We start from the raw sequence: 15,030 nt of genomic DNA on the forward strand, positions 1-15,030 counted from the left end.
GCAGGAAAGTCGAGTTGAGGTCGAAGATCAGCCATGATCTGATTGAATGGCGGAGCAGGCTCGAGGGGGCATTTGGCCTACTCCTGCTCCCAGTTCTTATGTTCTTAAATGCATTACTTCACACTTGTCTGGTTTGAATTCTATTTGCCACTTTTCTGCCCACCTGACCAGCCCATTGATATCTTCCCTCAGTCGGCAGCTTTCCTCCTCAATATCAACCACATGGCCAATTTCTGTATCGTCTGCAAACTTCTTAATCATGTTACCAGGGCTTCAAGGGTTAAATTATGAGTGATTACATAAATTCAGCTTGTATTCCATGGAATATAGAAGGTTAAGGGGTGATTTGATTTTGAAAAGAATTGTTAAGGTAGAGAGAAACTTTTTCCACTGGTGGGGGAGTCGAGGACAAGGGGACAGAACCTTAAAATCAGTGCAACCCATTCAGGAGAGAAGTTAGAAAACACTTCAAGCAAAGGGTGGTGGAAGTGTGGAACTTTCCCACAAAAAGCAGTAGATGTTAGCACAATTAATCATTTTAAATCTGAGATCGATAGATGTTTGCTAGCCAGGGGTATTAAGGGATATGGAGCCAAGGTGAGTAAATGGAGTTAGGATACAGATTAGCCATGATCTCATTGAATGGTAGAACAGGCTCAAGGGGCTGAATGGCCAGTTCCTAAGCCCTCATAAATCCATCCTGCAAACTTCAGTCTGGGTCCTTCTGAAGGTTTGGCAAGAGTCTGCTGGAATGACCATGTAATATCGGCTGTAGGTTTTAAAAATAAAAGAATGAAGTTGGAAAAGTCAAACTGTTAAAAGACCTCTTTAGAAGCTTAAATTGGATAACAAACTGTCCGTTAGGAGTGCTTACATGCTAAAAATAAACATCTTTTTGGTGTTATGAAAAGTGACTTCCATTGGTCTGCTGATTTGTTCTTGAAATCCATAATTCCAGTCACAAAAAAATTAGTTATCTCCTTGGATACAGCATCAATGCCCGCACCTTGAATAACTTGGCAGGAGGAACTTGAGTGGTGCATGAAAGAGATTTGAGTTTTCCATCATACAACCAAGCCCAGACTTTCAAAGGAAGCCTAAAAGGTAAATATTACACATCTGAGAGATGAACTTGAGTATTTTTTAGGTCAGAGGTTTGATATTACATCGCCAATACTCCAAAGGTATTTTTGCCTTTAGGTTTTGTAGTCAACAATTGGATAGGCTGTTCAGAGTGTCACACCTGTGGTGATATCACAATAAATGAGCTGCTATGGTTAACTCATGTTTGGAGCTATAATTAACATTGCATATGATACTTGGCAGTAAGGCCTACTGTAAACAAGGGTGTATGAATTACTCAAAGTTGCTTACAGGTTTATGTAGTGTAGACTAGCTCCCGAAGTGGCTGAGGCCCTGGAGGAATGCTGATTAATGTTGTCAGGGACTGATAGGTAACACATACTAATATGCAATTCCTAAACTGGATTTGGAACAAATTTCAGATTATTAGCCATAAAGGCACTTTAGACAGTTATCCATCAGTTCAGTTATGCCAAGCCAACTGCAGTCCATTTTCTACCTTTCAGACCCATTGTCTATTAATTATCCCTGAATTTTATAAATTTACAAAATATTAGTTCAGGGTCTAGTAGTTGCTTCATTCTATAGGTACTTACATATATCTCTCCCACCTTAAGTCACAACATTGCCTGTTACTATGTTATACTGTAGCCATCAGTTATCTCATTTCTATTTTGAGAAAGGAGTCATAAAAGTACTTTCCTACTTGTTTATTATATATATGTGGCACTTAAATGAACTTTTTGGTCTCTGACCCATTCATAGCCATATTTAGGTTTCAATATCTGCTTATATATTACAGAATTTCAGTCAGCATCATTGGAGAGAATAGATGAGTTAACATTTCTGGAGTAGACCCTTTGTCAGAACAATTAACCTGTCTGCTCTCTTCACAGATACTTGTAAACAATTTTACAACACCAAGTTATAGTCCAGCAATTTTATTTTAAATTCACAAGCTTTCGGAGGCTACCTCCTTCCTCAGGTGAACGATGTGGAAAATTCACCTGAGGAAGGAGGTAGCCTCCGAAAGCTTGTGAATTTAAAATAAAATTGCTGGACTATAACTTGGTGTTGTAAAATTGTTTACAATTGTCAACCCCAGTCCATCACCGGCATCGCCACATCTTCACAGATACTGACTGATCTGTTGAGTGTTTGCAACATTTTCGGTTTTTGTTTCAGATTTCCAGTATTTGCAGATTTTTTGCTTCTTGTTTATAGCACAGAATTTACAAGCTCTACTTCCTGGCAGGACAGTTACCTGCTCCACCCAGCAAAATACATCACCCATATTACCCTGCTGGCCTAAAATGATTTGATATCACTCCTCTTCTTCAATTCCTTCTCCAATTGGTCATGTGAACATCCTGAAAAGGATACTCCAAATTTGGTGGAAGATATAGAGGCTCTAGAAAAAATTCAGAGGAGGGCCACTAGATTAATACTTACTTTAAAAACCCTTAATTATCACAATATGTTCAAAGAGCTGGATCTTTAACTTTAGAAAAGCATGGAGTTTGGAGAAATTTGATTTGAGTATTTAAAATGATGAAGGGACAAGACCTGTGCACATGGATAGTTTATTTGAATTACATAGGTTAGGAAGACCCAGAGGACCTGCGTACAAGTTACAGAAGCATAGACTAGGTTAGATGTCAGGAGGTTTATCTTTTTGCGGATGGTCAGTAAGTTGCCAGCTCGTACAGTGAATGTGGATTTGATGCAAATATTCAAAAAGGAGCTGGGCGAGTTCCTGGAAGAGGCTGATATCACTGCGTACAAAAGGTAGCTGGGATGTTGGGTGACATACCTCGTGGCCACTTATATCCTGGAATTTGTTTTTGATCGCCTTTGGGGTTGGAGAGGAGCTCCCAGAATTCTTTTTTTTCCCTTTAATTACCTTAGGGCTTTTTAAAAAAATGTTTTTTTGCCTCTCCCAGATTATTACGTGACTGTAGGTGGGTGGGGAGCATTGACAGCCAGGGCAGGTTCTATGTACCAGCTTGTCTTTCTCTGACAGTCTTTTTTATATGTTTGTATGTAACTTAAACTGTCTGCATTTTAGCCATCAGTTTTACCTGTATTCTCGTTAAATGGATTTCAGTGCTTTACTTGCTAAGGACTGAACTCATGACCATAACATTCTGGAACAGGCTTTTGCAGCACCTTGAAATCACTAGATAAATACTCATCTCCAACATGCAAAAGCAATCAGTGATACAGATACACAACAAAAAACAGAAAATAAATTAAATATCATACTTTATTGAATAAAACAAAAGTAATTTCTTTCAGCACCAAAACCGTGAATACAATGTTAAAAGAGGTGATTGCAGTACTTATGAGGCTTTCAGCCTTAAACATGTCAGTAAAAATTAATAAAACAGAATATACTGCCAAGATTAAATGATAGAAGTCAAGATCTTATAGGATAGATAAGCTAAATAAAACAGGCAGAAAAAGACAGTCAGAGCAGGTATTTTACATTTCATAATATTGCTATATAAATGCTTCCTTAAGTTTAAAAATTCATTTTATACTTATTTGTTGCTCAATAAATACTTTATTTTTCTGGATTATTATTAAAAGCAACTGTTTTGTGCACTGTGGATGTTTTAATTATAACCGTTCAGAATACAATTTGCTTTTTAAATATGATGTTAAATGCCATAAAGTTAAAATATTGTGCTAGTCTTTCTCCTTCGAGTGAGTTCTAAAATATTGCACAAGGCCAGTCGCTCATCAGTCTTTTCTTCACCCCGTTAGCGTCTGAAAACAACAGCATTAGGCAGCTTCTGATTGGCTGGATTTGGAAATGCTGTAGCTTGGGTATTACAAGCATGGTGTAGAACTATATCATACAAGAGGACTGCTATTTTATTTCTTGGAGACAGATATTTATACAATAGGTGCAAAATAAAAATATATTAAATCATAAAGCTGACAGGTCTTCTAATTCTGTTGCGAGGTTAACACCACGAGAATACAGTATCTGCTTTATTGTGAATGTATCAACAACAGAACAGCACAATAAAGGAATAAAGAAAGCACGCCAAGCTACCTACCCAGCCACCATTAAAAGCAAAAACAATAAAATGTAGACTTTGTATCAAACAATGACCATTTTTTCCAATGGATTTTTCAATTATGTCAAAAAGACAGTGCTGTAACATGAACGCAAAAATGCCACAATTTAGCAGAATTGCTGCATTACAGTATTTTGGATGTTACCCAGGTTAATTGTTTACAAATTATTTTAATTGCCAGTCAAAGCACCACACATTTTGTGTTACTTTGTGATCCGACAAACTTGACAGAGCATGATATGTACCAGTGATGAGTACAGAAAGTGCCAAAAGAATTTTCTTTCTTTTGGGGGAACTGCCATGTTCATGCACGCCCAGTAAATTGTTGCAGGGTACGTGGGTCAGAGATGGAGCTACAAGATTGTGCTCAGATTCTACGACTCTCACTCCCTGCAAGCACAGCTCCCCTCCGGCACTGCAGGGTCACTGAATTATCCCTTACATTCCAGCTCTTTTCAAGAGACTCCAAGATTTCTAACTATAAATTTACTTTTGAAGAATTAAATTTGAATTACTCTACACGTCCTAGAAGTCTCATCAGCTCTTAAAACTGGTTTCAATTAGATAACACAGCTACGGAAAAATATCAAATCATCATTTAGGAACATTACTTCAAGCAAGCAACTTTAAAAAAACACAATTAAAATCATATTTACATACATGTAGCTTCTATGGAATTGAATTTTAAAATATTATGGTATATGAAAAGGGGGATATCACAAGGATTTGTCATTGCATTTTATCCTAACACATTAAATCTGTTCAACACCAAACCAACATCTATCTGGAAGTGTTAAGGTACGAAAACACCAACCAACATCTACCCTTACTACAGTGTTCTTAGCATAAAGTATATTCAGTGCCCACTATATAAATGTGCATCAACCAGCCTTTCTTCCAAACCACTGCACAGTATGCAAGATCCAAGTTTTAAATGCATAACATGAAGCATATAGAGTCTCAAACTACCATTCTGTCTCAAGTCTCCAGAGATCAGTCTCAAGCAAATAAACAACTACCCTCAATGCTGCAAAAAATAACATTTCTGTACTCATATCTTGAAGCAAAATATTTGTATTAAACTCACATTGATATATAAGCTTCCTAATTTTTTTTGCTGTTCAGTGGGCCATGATTTGTTTTTCAAACAATTAAGAGAAAATGAACTTAATTTAGCTAAATTAAGACTCCATAACATTTCCCAACTCCTACAATTTGTCAGGCCAATTAGGATACAAGCTATTCCAGCTAGACAATCAGAAGCAAGGGATCATTCAGGTTTCGGGGGAGATCTCTACTTATTGATGGATTAATAAGAGCATGCCAATCACAAGAACCTCCCAATGGTCTCAACTTTCCACTAATTGCATAAAGGTCATTTTACTTAAATGACCTGAATACATGAAATAAATGTCAGTCTGTACAGAAGAAAAAAATTAGAGTTTTTGATTTTCGGAAAAAGAAAATCTTTGATCCCTTTATATATTTTTGCAGCGGTTTAGTTCTACTGCTAAATGCCACATACAGCTGGATTAGTTCATAGTTTGCAACAATGTAGTCTTATCTGAAACCCCGTAAATGCACTCCATAGTTTGTTTCTACAAATTATTTTACTAACTATAATTTGAAGGTATCAGTATATATTGGTTAAATAGCAGTGATACTAATAAGTGCCTTTAAGCTCTAGTTATTAGACAAAAATTATAGTTTCTGTCACAAACTTAAAGAATACCATGAACATAGTTCTAAAGTCAAGTCCTGTTGTCTGCTCTCTGGTAAAAAGGTGGTAATAAATACAGAATGTCCAGATGTCAATATGTTACCAAAAGCAGTGTCAGACTTAACAGCAAGTGTGAAGCAAGTCTGTGAACTTGGTATGATTTCAAGCATGTGGTTGAGTTTCCATTCCCTTCCCCCTCCCTCTCCCCAAAATGAAATATTATGTGTTGCCCCAGCTTTTTTAATGTATTGGAACACAATTGTACAGATGTACAATTCCAAAGTCCAAACAGGTAAACTTTAAAAAAAAATAACCTGGATCAAGATATCTAGGTGATATTTTCATAATTAAGCACCAAACAGCATCAAAGTGGAAGATTTCCTAAACTTCTGTCTAATGGGCTGCCTTAGGAGACATTGCAAAATCATTTTACTTGGAGAACACTGCATATACAATGCAGAAAAATACAGATATGAGCTTGTGTTACCTCCAATCATTTTTGCAGGTTTCTAATACTGTGAAATGCATGAATTCACAGTACTTGCTGAATAAGCAAGGTGACCCGGTGATAAAGATTTTATTTTGTGCCAAAATACTAGTGATTCACAAAGGGTTATTACGTGAAAGATTAATCAATAACTAGTTTTGTTCTATTTTTACAACACAAATACTTCAGTGCCCAAATGGTTTGCTACATGCAATTGAGATGCATGTGTAACTGAATTATCCCATTTCATCTTTTTGAGAAAAAGAAAGGAACATCTTCATATAGGGAGATCTTAAAAGTGAAAATTCAAAAGCAGGATAACTCAATAGCCCAGAATGGGACATGGTATCTATCATCTTGTCAATATTTAATTAGGTTCACTAGTATTTTATACCATACGTGATGTCATGTTTCATTAGATAATAAGATAGTTATGGATGAGGAATGTCATTCATTCTCTCCTAGCTCATTATCCATAAAGAACATAACAGTTCCTTCCATCACTGAATCCAACCATTTCTTAAATGATTCCAAATTTTTCACTACACTACCCATAAGAACAATCCATATGTTGATCATTCTTTGTTTAAAGAATTTCCTGACATCAATCCTAAATTTGGCTTTTCCCAGCTTGAACCTGTGCCCCTCTTCCTACTGACCCAAATATGTATACAGTTTCATAGCTTATGTGGCCCCCTCTTAGCTCAATTTTTTCAAGGCTGAAAAGCCCATGTTTCAACAGATTTTCTTCACAACTCAATCCTTCGTTACTATGAAGCAGCCTTGTAGCTCTTCTCAGCACTGCCATAAAGGCATTTCATAGAAAATGTATACTATAATTACGTCTCCTTTCAAAATTCATTTTAAAGCACCACCCGAAACAAACACTCTAAACCATCATACAAAATAAACCTCAGTACCAGTTGCACTCATCCAGTTGTACAGTGAAACAAAACCATAAAGGGAATATTCTAATAAACATATGATATAAACAGAATATTTATGAGGAATAGGAATTATATCCCACTCATGGCACAAGCTATGATTCATTTGAGACTTTGCCGCTCAGGGTTATCATGTCAGCTATTTATGGGTTATCCCAAGGGTATTCGTAATAAAGCCCATGTAGCCATTACTATAAACATTAAACTCCTTCTTATTTCACACTTACTAAAAGCTCACAATTCTTTGTTTAAAAAGTAGGTTTTAAAAATTTAAAAGGAAACTGGATTTTGTTGTAATTAGATTGAGAAAATAAAAATCAAATTATTTAATTGATGTTTCCTGTCCATTTGTGCCCCACCCCTTTATGGAAATATTTTTCTACATATAAAAATAGAATTCTGAACTAGTCCAACCCAAGAGATTAATAGAGATGGGGCCAGATTCAGAACCCTAATCCAGTTAATTTATTATATTCATGCTAGTTGTTGTTAGAGTAATAAATTATCATTGGCTAACGTTGTACTTGAATTACTTTTAAAACTTTGTAAACACTGAACTGTATCCAATTCATATCATTGATCAAATCACACACATGCACATCAGAACAAACTCCTTTCAAAGCCACTTACTTTTTTTGCTCATTTACTACTAATTATTTTCAGAGGTGGCACAGCATTTATTAAAATTTTGTAATATTATTGTCAAAGGAAGGCTGTTATCAGCGAAATAACAAAACTGCTTCCACCAGTATCACTGCTTGCAGTTAACAGATTAGAAGTTAGGTTTTCTACATCCTGAACTGTTATCAAGCAATTATGGGTTCAGAAAAAACAAAGAAATAGTAAAGGTAAAGATGCAAAAATCTGTTGGGAGATACGTCTATTCAATCTTGTCCAGAACAGAAGAACCAGAAGACATGGCCTGCGCTTAAAGGGGGTAAATTCAGACTAATCTGCAGAAACATTATTTCAGTGAGCGGGTGGTACATCTATGGAACAGGCTCCCTAAGGAGATGGTGGAAGCAGTTAGTATTGATTCATTCAAATGCAAATTAGATAGATTTCTTTCAGGAAACAACATTTTGGGATACACTATATGAGTAATTTGAGACATGACATGTGGTAAGTGTAGCAAGCATGGGAGGAACAGGTGACTTTGGACCTATGGTTCCCAAAGCTCTCCACCACTGGAATTTTCCTCACATCATGTCTGGGTCTGTTGTAGACTAACTGATAGAGATTGATTGCTATGATCAGTCAACAACTCCCTTCTAGTTATATTATGTGATTACCAGCATGGCAGAAGGTGAACTAGATAGACCTTGTTTCTTCGTCCAGCAATTCCTATGTCCCTATCTCCCTTTGATTCATTTTCCACTATATTGATTTTTTACAGGAATTAGATGCATGTTTGGAATTTTACTTCCTAAATAACTAACTAGTTAAATTCATGTTTTATGCAAGTTTGAATTTTATCTTTATGTGGCATTTCAAAATAGGGAATGGATGTGAAACAGGCACAAAGATTAAACCTAATTGTAGTCTTTCTAAGAAAACTACAGCTCAAACAGTTTATAATCAACATTAGAAAAATAAGCACTAGCATGAACAAAATATTAAGTGAACAGGGATAACATTTATTTAAGCATTTTCTCTCTTCGCAATTAGCTGTAGTTAATATGCAACACTTTGGATTATTAACAGGAACTAAACTCAACTTTTATATCAGAAACCACAGAAGAGCAAGTGATTACTAACCAGCTAAAAGAAATTATAACTATTAAAAATGTTAATGTCACAAAAAATGAGTTGATCTGCCGGACAGCCCATAGCCCTAAAAGACTCCTTAATTTAAATTAAAACAACCAATGAATACTGTACTGGAAAAGATCATACAAATGAAGCACACCACTGCACAACTTCAAAATGCTTATAAATATTACATAAGAATCTATAACAGCAGCCTAACAAATGCAAGGTCAACATTATGTGCTGCCTGTAGCCACATTATGTAGTCATTACAGTTACGTCTTGAATCTAGGAGGTCAGATAGATCATTCCAAATTATCTAATGCATAACCAAGGCTTAATCATGGAATTTAATTTGCTGATTTTCTTCCTTTCCCCATGCCGTCCAAAGCAACACATGCACACTGCATGCCGGTATTGTATTCTTAATCCCAAGTTTAGATGACATTTCAAACACTGTAGGGTTTTTGTTTCCTTTAACCCTAGATAATTGCACAAACTCTTCTACAAAATCTAGTATAGTATTATAAAGCGTGCAAAAAATGGCATAATGCTTCATGTTGACAGAATGAACAAAGCAACTTGTGGCTTTCTTTTTATAATGTTGCTATGTTTGTGCTGAATCTGCCAACTTGTGCTCACTTAGGTATTCTCAAACTGATTTTTATTAACATGAATGAAACAATTTCATTCTTTGGGAAACAACCCTATGCACAGTACTCATCATCAGCCTCAGAACTGAGTCAGTTTTTTTTTAAAAAAAGGATTGCCCTGGGTTTATCTAAACAGGGGCTTAAAAAACAAAACTCACCAAGTCCTCCAGAAGGTGTTTTTATATTATATATATCTATCTATATCTATATATATATATATAGATATATATAGATACACTTAAAATTACCATAGTGCCAGGGACGGTTTAAAAAAGTCTAGTATTTAAAAATTCTTATTAAAAACTAATATTTTAAACTGGCTTTGTCATGAATAAGTAAATAAAACCTGATTAACAAGCAAATCTATATAGTGTTTTTTTTCTAATACATACAGAATGCTTGTGAAAATAAATAAGTCAGTTTTATGCAGCTAAATAATCAAATGCTTCACACACACATGCACAAAGATCAAAAATATAAAACAATCCTTAAATGCGCTCTCAGCGCTACTGCCTAATTCAAAAAGCATATTATTAAATTATAAACATGTAAGAAGCTACAACAGAGCAGATGAAATCAACAGCCAAAGCAAGTGATGCTTCCATATCCACATGCTGTTTCAGAGGAGGTCGTTACATTTTCTTCATTTTCAGTTTAGGATGTGTTTGATCAGTGCACTTAAAAGGTACAATGTGGCACAACAGCTATGATGTTCAGATTCAGAATTCATAGCAACTCTGTTCAGCAATGTCCTGACAAGGTTTTGCTTGCTCACTTCCTCCCCAATTGGTTGTTGATGCTACTTTAATGGATAACAATCATTTATAAACACATTATTTTCTATATTGTATTTCTACATGTATAACCAATAGATAATCCTGGAATCATGCCTTTTGTTAAAAATATAACGATTATATATTAAACCGACTGTGAAGCAGTTTATTTGCAGGAGAGTTAGATTATCCTGTTCTTCACTGCTGATCACATCAGGGTTCATTATCCACTGCAGGTATATAAAACTCTCAAATTATCTTGATCCAAGGAAAAAGACAGCTAAATATGATTGAAAAACATTTCCATCTGCCCAATACTGATCCCAGTTTTCCTTCCTGAACAGCAAAGTAGTTCTACAGTCTATGATATACACTTGTAATAAATAAAATAAATACAAATCAAGTCAGTTCAGTTACTTAAAACCTAGATTTTAGACCAACAATTCCTGTTGAATCTAAATGAAATTTTCCACACATATGTAAGTTTTCTGAAAGGATTTAATTCTGTGCCATTTGAATTAGGGCTGTGACAAGGCTTTGCTTCCCCCAAAGATTGATTTATTTAACACCGGACGTTTTACAGTGTAACCATTTGAATGTTCTCCTCATTCTGGTTGTACCATGTTCTTGCTCCCTCTGGTCCCAAATGTAAAGGTAACAAAGCCATTCATGTAGGATCCGCCCACAGCTTCAACCCTCAAGTAAATGGGTTACAGCCACAAGGAGACCATCAAGAAGGCAGCCCTCTGAATAGGCATTTAGATCATTAAACCTATGCCAAGTAAACTGATTTCGTGAGTTAGCACGCATCCGTATACAAGTGCAGTGCAATACTAGATATGCTATTTAAGTGCAATTCTCCTCTGTAGCAAAGTTAAGCTCACAGTAGGAACCAAAATTCTGCATTTAAAATATCCACGTAGACAGTGCATTTTGACTCTAGACAGGTGACTGAATGTTTCAGAGCCATGCTTTTGTTTTGTATGTACCTAGAAGCCTAGGTGAAGGGCCGAGACCCGTAGTACAGGACGTTGCCAATTTTGAAAAAGTCGGAGAGAAGACAAGATAAATCAAGATGCAATGGTTAAGTGACACCAAGCTTAGGTTTTAAAAGACTCGGGAAATATCTGAATTTTGTCACAGTCAAATTGACATGTGGATAAACTTTTATCCAGAACTTCTTAAAAAATATCTTTTAGACACATATAAGGCAATCTGTTTCTGCACATACAGATAATTTGAACAAATGTAAGTCAGTCAACTTACAACTTAATTGAACCAATTTACTTGACTTTTCTATATAAATAGGTTTTAAAAATTCAACTTGCTATATAATTCTATATAATCTTGTTAAGTATTGTAAAACTAATATTTTGCAGTAAATTATTTTACCTGCTATCCCTATTGGCCCATTTTATTAACTGCTAAAATTTAAAAATACCAACTAAAGTAATTAACATTACATCAAACGGTAGGCTACTCATACAAATATACTTTAGTCAAGGTCGACTGGGGATACAAAACAAAATATTAATGCAAAAAATGTCTAATTTTACAGTACACAAGATGAAAGACTCCAATAATTTGTAGACCGAAGAGCTAAAACTGACCTACATGTATACTTTGTGTCCATTTATTAAGGCATCTGTACTCTTTTATTCTTCTACACTTCTGTTGAATATATAGAAATCTTTTGAATTTCGATGAAGACAAAACTAGTTTGGTAGAGGGAGCCACTGAGCATCAAATTACAGTTAAACCAAATTTCCCTGTTCAAACTCCACCCTCCACCAACCTACAGAAGGAAAACTGGAGCTGATTGTAATGACACTCAGTTAACATATCAGTTATTAATGGCAAAAAAGTGCATGTTGATCATGTTTAAGTGATATCTGAATAAACTTACTGATAATACAACTCAACCATGATCACAAAAGCAACTTTTGACCAGAAAATTGCTTAGTACCACAAAACCAATCAGCTTAAGGAGAGGGCTTGTGGAAATTTTAAACATCATATAGTATACACATCTGTTAGTTTAGATATTAAATGACTTCATTTTAGGCACAGCTTCAAGGGAAACACCTCCCTATCACACAGGGACCACCCACTCCTCTACAGGACCATTAACAGTTAATAGCACAGTGGAGGGAAAGGCAAGGTTATGTTTACAACATGTAAGCTGTATAGCCTTGACCTACAATAGTTAGTTGTCCCAGTCAGTGTACGGCAAGCCTTCATCCTCATCATCCTCGGATTCTGGCGACGCCTCTTTAATTCTCCTTAAAGCTTCGTGGATGCTGCGTGTTAGAGGATCAGCATCATGCAAATCTATGGAGGACTCCCTCAGGGCCTCTTTCTGAACCTTCTTCAACATTACTCCTTTCCTAATTTGTGCAAGTATATTATTGCTGTCATCTTCATCTGGAAATGGAGGCAGAGAACGCAGCTCAACTTTTCGCAAGTGGAAGCTACCACGCTTCAGAGAAGCTAGAACTTCATCCATTGGCGAGCTCACTATAATGGGGTAAAGTTCAGACATTAGTACAGAAACAGAATCATTTGAAGTTATATGACTATCTTCTAACATACAGCCTCATCGAGTTTGAATTTTTAAACAATGCACTAATTATAAGAAATAGAAAAACATAAGAAGGTATGCTTGAGAAAAGCCTGTTCTACTCATTCAGCTCAGCCGGTTATTCAGGTTCATGTACAGAACCCAGTTCGATCATTTCATCTCCCTTCCACTCTCTTAACCATTCTTAGATTTACTTTTGAAAATAATTTAGGATTCTATGGGCCAACAGTAAACTCAGCCAAGACGGAGGGCAGATGTACTCCCAGGCCCGTGTTAATACGACTCTATAACCTGCCAGTTGGAAGTTTGTGGCTGTAACCCAAGGTATTTTCCACCCCTTTCTGTGGAGATGTCTGGCCTCTACTCAGCTCTTCTTTCGCATCCCCTAAATAATTATGTAAACTTTTAACATGCACTACATATGCAAGTTAGCTAAGTAAATATGGACAATGCTTTCAATTTCGCATGCTTTTTGTCCTTTAAGATACCTCCAACTTGTACAATGGTATTGAAAGTATCTTTATGTGCCTCTAACTCACTCCAGGGAGCTGTCCTTTTAAAGAAAGAACCTACATATAGTAATTACTCTTCTGCACATATTCATAACCTCCATAACACTGTAGTCTAGCAGTTGTGACTAAGCCATTTAAGAAAATAACTGATTTATAATTTCTGAATTATCTATTAACTGACATGATAAGCCACCAGCACTGAACTTGGAAAGTGGGTGATTGCGCTTAATCAAGTGTACAAGGGACGATTTTACGAAATTGCACACTTGCAGGGAACCTCACCCACTACGAGCACATAGTGGGAATTTGGTCATGCAGTCTCCTTGAATCTCCATCGATTAAAATTAACGGATGAAAAATTGTGGGGAGTGCATACTTGAATTCCCAATATGTGCTCCCAGTGAGTGAAGCCCCCCTGCCGGGAGTATGATTTCATATCATTGGCCCCACAGTGACAATTTGATCTGATCACAATTAGGAAATAAACAACTACTGGTATATATCATGATATCATCCAAAATACCAGATTAAAAGATACTTATTGCACATAACAAGAAGAACTTGTGTTTATATAGAGCACCCTTAATGCCGAAAAAGTCCCAAAGCGTTTCATAGAGCTGTAATTAAAAAAAAACCTGAGCCAAAGAAGATGGTATTAAGAGGGTGACCAAAATCCTGGTCAAAGAGACAGGTTTTAAAGAGGGCCTTAAAAGAGGATGGGGAAATGAAGTGGTTTCGGAAGAAAATTCCAGAGAGTGGGGCCATGGTGGCTAAAAGCACACCTGCCAATCGTGGGGCAAAGGGAAGAGGGGATTCACAAGAGGCATGGAGAGAATAGAGTGGTGTAGCGCTGAGGAGGTTACAGAGATAGAAAGGGGTGAGGGCCATGGAGGGATTTAAACATGAGGATGAGAATTTTAAGTTTGAGACTTTGGGAGACTGACAACAATGTAGGTCAGCGAGGACGGAGGTGATGGAAGAATGGGGCTTGGTGGGGAATAGGATTTGGCTGCAGAATCAGCAGAGTTTTGGACGAGCTGAAGAACAGGAAGCCAGTCAGAAGAGTTGAGTCTGGAGGTGATAAAGGCATGAATGAGTATCTCAGCAGCAAATGGGCTGATGTAGAGGCAGAGATGGGCAATGTTACTGAGCTAGAGGCAGGTGGTCTTTGTGCTGGATAGATATGGGGTTAGAAGCTCAGCTCGGGATCAAATAGGATGCCGAAGTTGCAAACAGTCTGGTTAAGCCTGAAATAAGTGGCCAGGAAGGGTGATCGACTCTATAGCGATGATGGTTAATGGCGGGAGCTGAAGATGATGGCTTCGGTCTTCCCAATGTTTAGTTGGTGGAAATTGTGGCTTAACCCAGACTGGACAAGCAGTTTGACAGCACAGATACAATGGTCGAGAGAGATGCTGGGTGTCATCAGCGTACACGTG

The 15,030-nt window shown here is 36.6% G+C and overlaps 1 protein-coding gene across 1 annotated transcript in view; it reads right to left on the reverse strand.

Moving 5' to 3' along the window:
• Window positions 1-3,331: 3,331 nt before the first annotated feature.
• The window catches only part of jmy (junction mediating and regulatory protein, p53 cofactor), a 133,498-nt gene continuing 121,799 nt past the window's right edge, over window positions 3,332-15,030 (reverse strand). The window contains exon 10 of the mRNA XM_067982657.1: window positions 3,332-13,015. Coding sequence (XP_067838758.1) covers window positions 12,705-13,015 — 311 coding nt within the window. The 3' untranslated portion in view covers window positions 3,332-12,704. The remainder of the gene's footprint in view (window positions 13,016-15,030) is intronic.

This window comes from Heptranchias perlo, chromosome 4 (assembly GCF_035084215.1).
Source record: "Heptranchias perlo isolate sHepPer1 chromosome 4, sHepPer1.hap1, whole genome shotgun sequence".
Taxonomy (NCBI): domain Eukaryota; kingdom Metazoa; phylum Chordata; class Chondrichthyes; order Hexanchiformes; family Hexanchidae; genus Heptranchias; species Heptranchias perlo.